The 13,303-nt window shown below is 40.4% G+C and overlaps 1 protein-coding gene across 1 annotated transcript in view; it reads left to right on the forward strand.

Moving 5' to 3' along the window:
• The window catches only part of LOC134656247 (A disintegrin and metalloproteinase with thrombospondin motifs 7), a 123,820-nt gene that overhangs the window by 59,289 nt on the left and 51,228 nt on the right, over positions 1 to 13,303 (forward strand). The window contains exon 4 of the mRNA XM_063511753.1: positions 946 to 1,108. Within this exon, the coding sequence (XP_063367823.1) occupies positions 946 to 1,108 (163 nt within the window). The remainder of the gene's footprint in view (positions 1 to 945; positions 1,109 to 13,303) is intronic.

The raw sequence follows: 13,303 nt of genomic DNA on the forward strand, positions 1-13,303 counted from the left end.
TGCGCGTCACCCGGTGTGACAGGGGTGCTGCGCACGTCACGCAGCGCACGCCACGCAGTGTGCTGCACACGCAGCCGGTGTGGCTCGGCCTTTAAGAGTATTCAATGATAAGATCCGGGTTTAATCATAATAATCTTTGGAATTATTTTATTGTGAATTTTATTTAAATAAGCTTGAGAGGAGGCCGGTCGTAATCAATTATTACGTGTCATACAAACCAAAGCTGCGATTTAATCGGTAGACCGTTGTTGAGCCGCGAATTCTTTCATTTTATTTGTGGAGAAAATATCCTTAGCTTCCTCGACTCAATTTAAAAAGACGTATTGTAGCTCGAGCACTGCAGAAGTTAGTCTCTACTGTAACAGAAGTGCGTGTCTCGTGCAAACGTTTAAGACTCGCTACTGGAACTAGAATTGAAAATTCTTGGTAAACTATTATAAAGCAGAAAATGTGAATCATGTGGAGATAGGATCGTAGCGGGTATAAATCATGCCTGGCATGCCTTATATTTCTGGAATGGAGAAATAGTTTTATGGGACATTAATTCGCAACACTTCATAAATCGTTGAAAAAATGGATCATATTTTATACCTACGAATGGATCGTTGAGATCGTTCAGATTCTGTTAAAATTATTCACATATTATTTTAAATATTTTTGCTATTAGCTGAATTCATTCTTTGAAATCGAAATGCATGTTGCAATGATTATAATAATAATACTTACCTATTAAAGTCAGTTATTTACAGGTCTACTTTGTGACGCGTATGCTACCTTGATAACTTGCAGAAATCTGTTAAGTTATCAAACGTTATCATGCCAAATATCGGCTTCTTAACTTTATCAGAAGTGTAAAAAAATACGTCAGTATCCGATAGTTTTCTGGAATGTCCCTGGAGAGTGTACTTAATCATTCGGACTAAATTATAATTTGATTGTCCCCAGGCCGTCGGTGAGCTTCATAGCGCCGGCGCTGGTTGTGGAGCGTCATGGCGACGGCGAGCGGACGCGGCACAGGCCGCACGGGGGCGCCACTGGGTGCCACTACACGGGCTCCGTCAGGGGCCAGCCCGAATCTAGGGTCGCGCTCTCGGCCTGTGATGGACTGGTGAGTTCCTTTATCTATTCTGTACTGTAGCTTCAACCCTACTGTACCCATTTTGTAAAGCTATACTATAAGCAACTTTTCCCTTGTTTCTGCTATAAGTTAAAATTTTACAGGTGTAAGTAAGTAGGTAGGTAGGTATGTTAGACATGCACTTGACCGCACCGGACGCGCGAAGGGTATTTTTCTCAGCATTGCTACTTTAGATTTGTAAAATATTAACTTGAAACATGATGAAATACGCCCCGGTTATGATGCGGCATTATGTTGGTGACGCGAAAAAGGATGTTTGGATATAAATGTTTTATTTTGCCGAGATTGCGCGGTAGACTTTAGCTGGACGTCAAGTTATTTATTATCTAGGCGCCTATGTGCCGTATAAAAACTTATATAGCTATCTGCAGTTTTAAATACTTATTTCGTGTACTTGTTTATTCGATTGATTGATTTTGTATTGATTTTGCTCTGTGTGTGGCACCTTGGCAGTCGGAAAGTAAATCATTGGTCTATAACGTACTTCGTAATTCGTAAATCTTTTTTTTTCACTTCGCGTGTGGTCGTTTCTCATTCATCTGCGGAACCAAACTGCCCTTCTTTTTAAGACTGGGTGTAACCACATCACGACCACTAAGTGTTGGTCTGAGCGATACCAGAACGTGCAGTGGTTCACAGTTCGGACAAACTGTTAAATTTCATGCCAGCCCACACAGAAGCTTTGATGTTTTGTGGTCACCACCGTCTGACCAACAGTTTAACGATTATTGAGGAAAGAACTTATAAATATATAGTACATATCCGTAGTGATAACTGATAACATTAAAAATAAAAACCGGCCAAGTGTACGTTAGGCCATGCTCAGTGTCGAATTCCGTAGTTACCCATCCGTCGCCTTGAATGGGAGCTTATTATATTAGGGAGTACAGCACTTTTACGTCTTTTTGCTACGCGGCACTTCCAAAGATAAGAAAAGACCGCCAATTAATCTAAAGCATCTAAGCAAATAAACCATCAAACCGCAACCTAAAGCATCATGCATGTTTAGTCTACGAAGCTTCATTTTTTTTGTCAGTTATTTATAAACGAAGAGTTCAAATAAATCACGACGCGGCCTTGCGGGGCTTAACATACCTAACTATAAAAATCTGAAGATGAAACATTAGGTCCATCCTTTTTATTATTCTGTTGGTTTTGGCAGAACTTTGGCCTGGGGCTAAGAAGAATACTGTACGTAGGATTAAATGGGTATTATTACCCCTAATATGTTCACTTGTTATAAAGGCTTAGTGAGGCAACAAACAGTGTACAGTGACCTTATTTGTAACCTAACCACAGAGAGCCGCGAAAAAAACGCTCCGGGGCGAAATGCTACCAACCAGCGTCATGTCAGCGTATCTTCACTCATGATAACTATGCAGTCAAATTATACAAGTTGATCATTATATTTGGTACCTATATATTTACAAGTCGATTTATCGTTAGTTAACACCTTCGCTGCAATAATTAAGCATTTTTTTTTAATACCACATCGGTGGCAAACAAGCATACGGGCCGCCTGGTGGATGGCATACTTTGCATGGGGCTTTCGATCCCTACCGCAGATAGCTTTGGCTCTTCGATCTTATTCTACAATAAATGAAGATTCATCTAATAGGTACGAATATGCGAAATCATACATATACTATACTGGCATCAATTAATCTGATCTTTTCTGTAATGCAAAACCGATTGCGTGAACCACCGACCTGATTTCACTTATAAACAGTTCTACACCATGTACGTACTTGTAGCTGCTATTAAGTCAAAGACTCCGTTAACAAAACTTTACCCTAATGTGCATACAAAACATCAGTAGGCATGGCTTAATATATGGACAACAAACTGTAGTTTGTAGACCTAATGAAGCGCTGTCAGTAGCGACAAAGCCAACACTCAATCAACAAGCTACTGTAACATTTACTAAGTGCTTTTAGTTGCACAAACAACTTGCAATACCGATACCGGCGTCGTCTGGCACAAGAAACGCAAATACCAAAAACGTGACAACGTTTACAGAATTTATGAATGACGCTCTATCGGCACAAAAAAGCTTTCGACGGCCAATAGGCGGCACTCTTACTTTCAATCCCGTCTTTTCTGCTCAGGCCACATGCTGTTAAAAGTGAAATTTCTGTTTGGCATTGTTAGTGTTTGCTTAATCAATTCAGATACAGCTGCAAACTACGACTTGTCGTTTTAGGGTTCAATATTAATCCTTTTAAGAAATATTATGAAGAAGTAGAAGTATTATTGTTGATCTCATGCATCATCAGGTCAGGGTCTGGACATCGACTCTTGGAGAAATCGAGGGAACTCATTTATAGTAAGTCATGATCTCGGAAATCAGCTTTTGGTGGAAGTGTAAATGAGGATTAATACCATAAAATGAGCAATTTGATCCCTTTAAGGCGGTTAATATTTTGATAAAGGTAGCCTTTGCTGACTTGGCTTGGCAATGGCAGTCTCGTGTATCGAGAGGTCTGTGTAACTATAATCATTTATGTCTACAGAACCCTCTCTCTCTCTACCACCCACTATAATAATTTCAAATAAATAATACTTATCATTCGGCTCAATAAAATGCTTTTTTTGTCTCGTCTTGTGCCCACATTCGTAATTTAATATTGCGGCCTTGCTTTTGATCGATGAGTGAGATACTGTTGCGAATTTCAAAATTGATTAATTATGTATTATAATGATATGGAAGTAATCAAAAGTGGGCGTTGATTGCATATATCTCTAGTTCCTTAGAAGGAATGCAATCATTTTTTTATGTCAGCAAAATTCTTTATAATTTATGTTTTTTTTAAGAATCGTAATGCCTTCTTAAATCTATATCGCATTTACAGTCGTTGCACTGATACATTTTAGTGAATTAATTCAATCTGAAGATTGATTTTATTCACTGTTTACCGGCATTTTGCTTACTAAAGTTTGCTTTTTTGTAAACTTGTTTATGACTTTATGAAAGCAGATGTTATTAAGCTCATATTTGATCAAGAATTAGCCGAAAAGAATTTTTTGTTAAAACTTAGAATGTGTTAGGTATTATGCCACAAAAGTAGAACATCGTATAGGTAATGCATATCATGTCGCCAGCGCCACCAGCTAACTATCGTTCTCTTTTCTGCCGGGCATTAACTATTAACGCTTTTCTAGCTTTGCTGTTAAACCTCCATTAAAATTTAACGCGTGCAATGAAAACCGTAGGTTATTAGTGTTATTACCTACATTTACGAATAGCCTACTTTTACAGTTATAATTGTATTGCCGTTAAATTGTTTATCTTTGTATTTCTCTAATGTTGGCGACTTGATCTACTGTAGAAAGCTGAAGACAAGATATTTTTTTTATGGCTCATCAAGTCATCAACGTAGGAACATAAAAGTTTTTGGAAGTGATGGATATTTATTAGATACGTAATATTTAAATACTCTCGCGTTTTTAATCACTCTATTTCAATAATCCTCTAGTCACTTGTAAACAAATTGCAGCAAACATGCTTAGGATCTCAAGCTCAGTAATCGAGAGTATTGTGGCGCGAAATCGGGATCGGTTCGAATTACTGTACCTACCTTTCTTTCTAACAAATATGTTTGTTAGAAAAAGATGCAAACAGCGGTTAAAATTTACAAGTCATTTGTAAAACGCAGGCCAAGAGGCACAACCAAGACAATAAAAAAAACTACAATTGCTCTTTTGGACTAAACTTTATTATGTAATTATGAAACCCTCTCTAATAGCGTACATAACTCATTCATTAAAAAAACGAAGATAAATGACTTAATATGCGTTAGTGGTTCCTTTATTAATTATCCGCCTCCTGTCCAATCATATTAATTGAAACGTCGGTACCATTGGTTTTTTACATCCCCTGAGATTAAAGGGTCTGCCGCGAAATTCGACATTGCGTTATATGCGTCTATCACTTGCATATTCGAGCTATAGAGAGGCAGATAACGTAATATTGATTCGCAGTAGACCTTCAGATACAATTATAAATTATAAAAAAGTATTCACTGGCAACAATAATCATTTATTTTAATAAGACAGAACATCTATGTATGTTCGGTTCTGCCACTACAATTATGGCGGCAAAAAACAGATGTTATTGTCGTGGTGTAATAATACAGGCACTAGTTTAACAATCCTGATCACAGTGATCACTGATCATTATGATTGTAACTATGCCGCCTAACAAGCCAATTACCTACTGCGCAAGTGTCATTGCGTGCCCATACCGAGTGATCATTCAAAAATAATGAATTGGTGTAATATAATTATTAATTATTGTGTTGATATTATTATTTTTATAATGTATTTTTGTACCTACTATGGATTTTTTTATCAGGATTGAAAACCTCGTAATTTAAGTCTGTGTGAAATAATTATGTTGTTCGACCGAAGTTTCGCTTTAGGCAGGTTTCGGCATAAAAAATCATTTTTCGAAATTTAGAACAGAAGCGAACCTCCGTCGGTTTCGGCAAAAAAGCTAGTTTCGGTTGGACACCTAGTCCTATACAATGTAAAATAAAAAAAATGATTGTTTTCGGTAAGTAGGTAGGTAGATTCTGATAAAACGATAAAAAAACTCTCGACAAAATAAATGTATTTGTGATAAGAACAAAGAATTCTTGTAAATACAATGTTTTGTAACACCACTACTAACGCCATCCAGTAACGAATAGCGGAACTACACAATTAGTAACTAACTATGCCAAGAGATGGCGCTGGCGTCGAGATAGAACGCGCGAACACTTGGTCGACGTAGAATCCATAAGTAAGCTTGCCAACTTTGTACGACATCTTTCGTTATTCAACGGACTCAGTGTAGACGGATTCCCGGCTCACTAATATAATCCTGCCATATCCCCATTTACGATGCGATCGGCTCCCGACCCATCTCTTGGTGATTGGCGCTAAATTACGTGTACTCGAATCATTTCCATTATAAAAGAAAATTCACTCCGCCGTTTTATTTAAAAAAACCACTCCAACCTGGTTACAACTGGCGCTCAACGTGCGGCCGAATATCTCCAAACTGGCGGAATCCGGACCTTCGGCTACACCCAAATCAAGACCTACACTGAGAGTGGGATTGAGACCGCGTAAACTTCACGGATCTTCCAGTACAAAGAAGATGGCTAACATTTCTATGTCTACGGAGCAGCTACAGCAGTTGGTGACGTCACTTACGGCCGCAGCTCTTCAAGCCGCAGCTGGCGGTGTCAGGACTACAACGGCATCATTTGCTAACGTGTCATTTTCCTATGACGGCACTAGAGAATCTATACGCTTGGAAGAGTTCTTATCAGCCGCATCGGTCTATAAAAAGGTTAATGACATGTCGGACGAGGCTGCTATTATGAGTCTTCCTCTGGTGTTGAAAGGTGAAGCTTCTACGTGGTGGCAAGGAGTGAAAGATAATATTACCTGTTGGACCGACTTCGAGGCAAGATTGCGTCATGCCTTTGCACCGAAGATATCTGGCGTCCAAATATTCCAGGAAGTATTTTCACGCAAGCAACCGTCGGATATGCTATCAGAAACGTTTATCGCAAAGAACAGAGCCCTGTTGACCCAGCTACGTTCACCGGGTTTAACAGAGGAATTACAAATAGATGCTATTCATGGTCAGTTGCACATTAATATACGCGAGAGGATACCACGTGACTCAGTGATGACATTCGACCAGCTGCTAACTGCTGCTAGGAATGTTGAACAGGTGCTACGTGAGAAGTCTTCATCAGTGTTGTCTAATGACCAATTCGAAAGGCAAACTGGGCAAACCAAAAAGAAACAGCGCTGTGAGTACTGTCGTGCCACGGGCCATACCGTTGAGGAATGTCGAAAAAGACTGAAGCAAATGGGTGGAACACAACAACCTCCTAAAGAGATTAAAACGGAGTCTACCCAAGCACCGTCACCAAGTATGTCGACTCTCTACTGCTACGGATGTGGAATGCCTGGTTACACAAGAAGCAAATGCCCTAAGTGTAAAGAAGCTCAACCAATCAAGATGGAGAAAACTGGGTTTTGCGCGCTAGACATCAACTTAGACGCCCGCCCGAGAATGCAGGTGGGAATTGCCATCTTTGATGTTATTGGCACAGCGTTTGTCGACCCCGGCGCTAAATCTAGTGTGGCTTCTTATCAACTGTACAAGTGCTTAAAGCAAAGACAATGTAGTTTTGCTCATCAAACTGCTAACATATCTATGGCAGATGGCTTGAAACGACGAGAAGAAGTCTTGTCCATTACAGTACCAGTCAAAATTTGTGATCGGAGTGTACCCACAACATTTGTAGTACTTCCACATGCTAAAGAAAATAAAACGTTGCTGGGTATGGGGTTCATAGAAGATGCAGGCATGGTCCTCAACATACCTCAACGTTCCTGGAATTTTGTGGAACGTCCTGATGTTAATTATGATTTCATCGTGGAAGAACCTGAAAATGTATCCATGGCCCAGTTTGAGCCCGACTTACACCCAGATGTCGTGTCCAGACACACCAACCCGACATACGGTTATGAACCCAAGGTTGCAGCCCATGATCCTGCGTACAACCCTGTTCCAGTCAAACGGTTTCGCCAGGCATTTGATGGGTACGCACCGGAGCCACACCATATGGATTATATGTTCGCTGATGCGGTACAGGCGATTGAAAAAACCGAAGTTACCCTGTCACCAAACTCTGAAGCGCTATTCACGGGCTACACTGCTGATGACATTGACCTGTGTACATTAGAAATCGGGACAGTCAAAATGGGAACTGTGAATGACGAACAGAAAAACCGTATAGAAGGGGTCATAATGAAGAGTAAGGAGGTTTGCCTATTTAGTAAGCAACCAACGACGTTGATTGAACACACTATCGACACAGGTGACCACGCACCAATAGCTGTACCACCTTACCGGCTGTCTCCAGTCCGAAGGGAACAGTTGAAAAACGAGATCGACAAGATGCTCAGCGAAGGTATTATCGAACCTTCATCTTCACCATGGTCAGCTCCTGTTATATTAGTGCCAAAGAAGGATGGGAGTCTACGCCCTTGCGTCGATTACAGAAGGTTGAACTCCATCACCGTACCGGACCTCTACCCGATGCCACGAATTGATGACCTTCTACGTGACGCCAAGCCGACTCTATTTATGTCCACCCTTGACCTGCGCTCTGGTTATTGGCAAGTAAAGGTGCGAGAGGAAGACCAGAACAAAACAAGCTTCATAACGCCATTCGGAATTTTCAAATTTATTCGAATGCCTTTCGGACTACGGAATGCTCCTGCTACCTTCCAACGGCTTATCGACCGAGTCAAGGTATTGGTAGGAAATGTGAGAATGCTGGCGTACCTGGATGACTTAATCATACTGTCTGAATCGTTCGACCAACATCTTGAGGATTTGGATAAAGTGTTAGGAGTGCTGAAAGAGAATAATCTGTCTGTTAACCTCACTAAATGTCACTTTTGTTGCGATTCTATCAAGTATTTAGGGCACTTGATCACCTCAAGCGGCTTACAAGTGGATCCCTCCAAGGTGGAAGCGATTACTAGTCTACCACAGCCCAAAACCCTCAAGCACTTACTATCTTTCATACAAACCTGCTCCTGGTACAGACGGTTCATTCCGAACTTCTCCAAAGTCAGCGAACCATTGACGAGGTTAACAAAAAAGAATGCTCAATGGGAATGGAAAGAGGCCCAGGAGAAGGCTTTCAACGACTTGAAGTGTCACCTTACTTCTGCACCAGTTCTGAAGCCAGCGGATGAAACCAAGCCGTATATAATTAAGGCCGATGCGAGCAACTACGCAATCGGAGCCGTCATAGTCCAGGGGGAGGGAGAGGACGAACACCCGATTGAGTTTGCTAGCAGACTATTAAATTCCGCAGAAAGGAATTACAGCACCACTGAGCGAGAAGCGCTCGCCCTAGTTTGGGCACTCAACAAATTCCGCGGATATATTGAAGGTGGACAAGTTACATTAGTTACGGATCACCAAGCGCTTAAATGGCTATTAACGATTAAAACACCCACGGGAAGATTGGCACGTTGGGCTTTGATTGTACAAGCGTATAACGTTACGATTAAGTATGCACCGGGGAAGACAAATGTGGTTGCCGATACTCTATCCAGACCCCAGTGTGACGCTAATAACTCTAGCAGTTGCGAATTATGCACCATTGTGGTAGATATGCCTGCACGCAAATCTTCTGAAATACGCAATGAACAGTTGAAAGACAAACATATAGCTAGAATCATAACGGCGTTAGAGACGGAAGGCGAAGATGCTATCTATTGGGGCGGCAAAGGATATGTATTGAATAGTGGTGTGCTCTATAAGTACAATCAAGATGAAAACAACGATGATGCCCAATTGTTAGTTCCCGAGCACGAATGGAAAAACATTTTGGCGGTCTATCACGACGATCCATTAGCAGGTCATTACGGCGCCGATAAAACCTATCAAAGGATATCGCGTCGGTATTACTGGAAGGGTATGAGACGATTCATAGAATCATATGTGAAAACTTGCCTAATGTGTCAACGCTATAAACCATCCAACCTTAAACCTGCTGGACTGTTGCAAACCACCGTAGTTAATCAAAGATTTGAAAGCCTAGCGTTTGATCTGTTCGGTCCCTTGCCAACTTCAGTAACTAACAAAAACTGGATCCTAGTGGTGGAGGATATAGCAACCGGATGGGTAGAACTGTTCGCACTGGATACAGCCAGCGCGGAAGCATGCGCTATGACCATGATAAATGAAGTTTTCCTTCGATATGGAGTTCCCAGGCGAATTCATAGCGACAACGGATCGCAATTTGTTAGTGCTGTTATGCAGAAGGTCACCTTTTGTCTTGGTATTCACCATACGTTCACCCCTGTATACCACCCAGCTGCGAATCCCGTAGAGAGGAAAAATAGGGATATAAAGACTCAACTTGGCATCTTGGTGCAGGACAATCACAGGGAGTGGTCTGAAAAGCTTGCTTGCATACGATTTGCAATGAACACAGCAGTGAGTCTAGCGACAAGCCATACACCAGCCTATCTCACTTTTGGCCGCGAACTTCGATCACCCGACGATGTCACACACGATCTAAAGCAAATTGTGTTATCTGAAAATTTCGTGCCGGTCATTACTCCGAAACTTTTGTTACTAGCCGAGACGCTAAAGCGAGCCCGACAACTCCGACAGGACAAAGAAGAAACTCGGAAGGAACAAGCTGACAAAGCGAGACGGCCTGACCCAGGATATAAAGCCGGTGACTTAGTGCTTGCCGATACCCACGTGGCCAGCCGTTCCGCCCAAGGAATGAGTAACAAGTTGATGCCACGCCGAGATGGACCTTACGTTGTGCAATCTAAGCGAGGCGCGACATCGTACAAACTGGCTAACCCTAGCGAACCCGAGAAGGAAGTGGGAACCTACCATACTTCAGCACTAACCCCATTTAAAGGGAATGGCTCAACCTTACCGGAACCCCTACAGCCTATACGGAAGAGAGGAAGGCCTAGGAAGACAACTGCCAAAGCTACCAACCAACGAAGATAAAACCAACATCCATCCTACTCGTCGAGACGTCTTCGTGGATAGAGGGGGAGAATATGTAACACCACTACTAACGCCATCCAGTAACGAATAGCGGAACTACACAATTAGTAACTAACTATGCCAAGAGATGGCGCTGGCGTCGAGATAGAACGCGCGAACACTTGGTCGACGTAGAATCCATAAGTAAGCTTGCCAACTTTGTACGACATCTTTCGTTATTCAACGGACTCAGTGTAGACGGATTCCCGGCTCACTAATATAATCCTGCCATATCCCCATTTACGATGCGATCGGCTCCCGACCCATCTCTTGGTGATTGGCGCTAAATTACGTGTACTCGAATCATTTCCATTATAAAAGAAAATTCACTCCGCCGTTTTATTTAAAAAAACCACTCCAACCTGGTTACAGTTTTTAATTAATGATGGCCGGTCATAGTTCATGGCAGATTATGAGTTGCGACTTGCGAGGCAACAACGGCACTCCGTGTAAAAAAGGCTTAACTCGCATTATAATGCCTTTATAATAAGCTGTTTGTGAATGTAAATGTAGTGCTAATCTTGAATGAATGACCCGACAGACAGGTGAATGAAATTAATAATGCAGAACTGCCACTTAATAGCTTGTTTCTATTGCGAATCATTAACTTTAAGGTGTTCAAAGCGCGCGTGTAATCAATTTTATGAATAGGAACATTTGTTAGGGTTCCGTATTGTTTAAAGATGTTGCACTGACATTATTATGTGGCGGTATCCGTCTATTTGTGTTCCCTTCAGAACACTTCAGGAAGTTTCTACTTGAAGTAGTTGAAGTACAAGACGGAAATTGATGAATGCACCTGTACTAAAATATTAATCCTAAATGCTTAGCTAGATAATATTCCTAATCACATGCAGAAAAATACAAAATTTATAAACAATGCAAAAAAAATCACTAATAGTAAAAAAAAATTACAGATACCGTGTTAATTGTACTTATCACGTGCTAACATTCGATAAATCTACAGAAATTTGACTTAACATTAAAATAGAGCCACCGTGTGGCAGTGGAACCATGCTAGCATAAGGCTTAATATTTTTATTGTAACTTAAGTGGTGCGGTTCAGCCCTTTCATTTTATAATTATTGAATCACTAGGTATTAAATGCGTAGGTTTTTAAATGACTTCGCTCCTCTTTGCGCTCCTCTTTCTTAGTTAAACAAAATAGCTAACTTCACTAAAGAAACCGTGGTGCTTAAGCTCTTTCAAACAATAATAGCTATAAATGAACAACATAATATTGTAGAAACTTAACGTAAGCGTGTCCGCATTAAGATGCAAATCTTAGTAGTGTGCGTTCAAAAGTTAATTGAATATTTAATAGGCTAGCATCGAAATAACTTCCTTTTGTGATCGTTAAAGGCGTTCAAGGTAAGACCTCGAACATATGTATTAGGGATTGCTATTGCAAAAATCGTCATTTGCATAATGTGCGTAGGTAAGTACTAATCTGATTTTATATTCTCAAAAATCGGCGCAAAAATTGTTGTATTATTGTTCATAAGTATACGATTCTTATAAAGCATTCGACAATATTCGGAATTGTTAATGCGCGTGGCAAGTATCCACAAAATTGTATCATCAATGGTATACATAATGACGTTATATTTTTGCCAATCTAGAATTTTATGAATATGAGGGATTAAGTTATAAATTTATAATTCGTGGGCGGGTTAATCTGAAAGTAAAAGTCAATGCGTTTATGTGCAGTTGATTATTGTTATTACTGTGTATTGCCTTGATTACTTGTGTAGGTGTGACAGAGAAGGATTCGGTCATATTCATATCCTTTCCGCACTATAATTCCTATCCAAATGCGAAACGTAATTAAATTGTTTTGATAGTTGCAAAAAAATATTTTAAATTAAATAATGAAATTGTAATGCAATATAGAAAAAGTTAAATCCGATTAATTCTACATATAATAAAGTTACTGATGACTAACATATTTTAAATGTTTTTCTTGATACTACAAAGGCCCCCCCTAGCCTAGTGGATAGTGGCCCTGCCGAAGAGTTCCTGAGACTTGAGGGTACAAACCCCACTAAGCTCTTAAGTCCCCGTATACTTGTACAAGTACAAATTAAATTCGAGTTTTGAATTCATATAGAAACAAAAGAAAGTTTCAAATTCAAAAGTGCCAAAATTGCGGCGAGTCGAGTCTGGCAATTTATTTGTATGTTTATCACGAATATTTGCTCCTGAGCTGCGGATGTTTTCTATGTATTTAAGTATTTTTGTATATACCCATATCGTCGTCTAGTACGACCCACAATACAAGCCTTAGGTCGATTTGTGTTACACTGTCTCATAATATTTACATATGTACCAAACAGTGTGATTGAGAAGCGTGTCCATATATTTCGTTAGTCTACATCCGAGGACGTTTCTCAATGGATCCTAATCTCATACTGGATATGCAGTACCTCCATTAGATTGTTCAGAGAAACGCCGCCATTCATATCCACTTAGGCTAAGACAAACACTTGACTAACTGGACATCTCGAGTGGATACTCCACCATACGAATTAATATTCTGTTCCACGATACACTAAATTCAA

This window comes from Cydia amplana, chromosome 18 (genome assembly GCF_948474715.1).
Source record: "Cydia amplana chromosome 18, ilCydAmpl1.1, whole genome shotgun sequence".
NCBI classification, from domain to species: Eukaryota; Metazoa; Arthropoda; class Insecta; order Lepidoptera; family Tortricidae; genus Cydia; species Cydia amplana.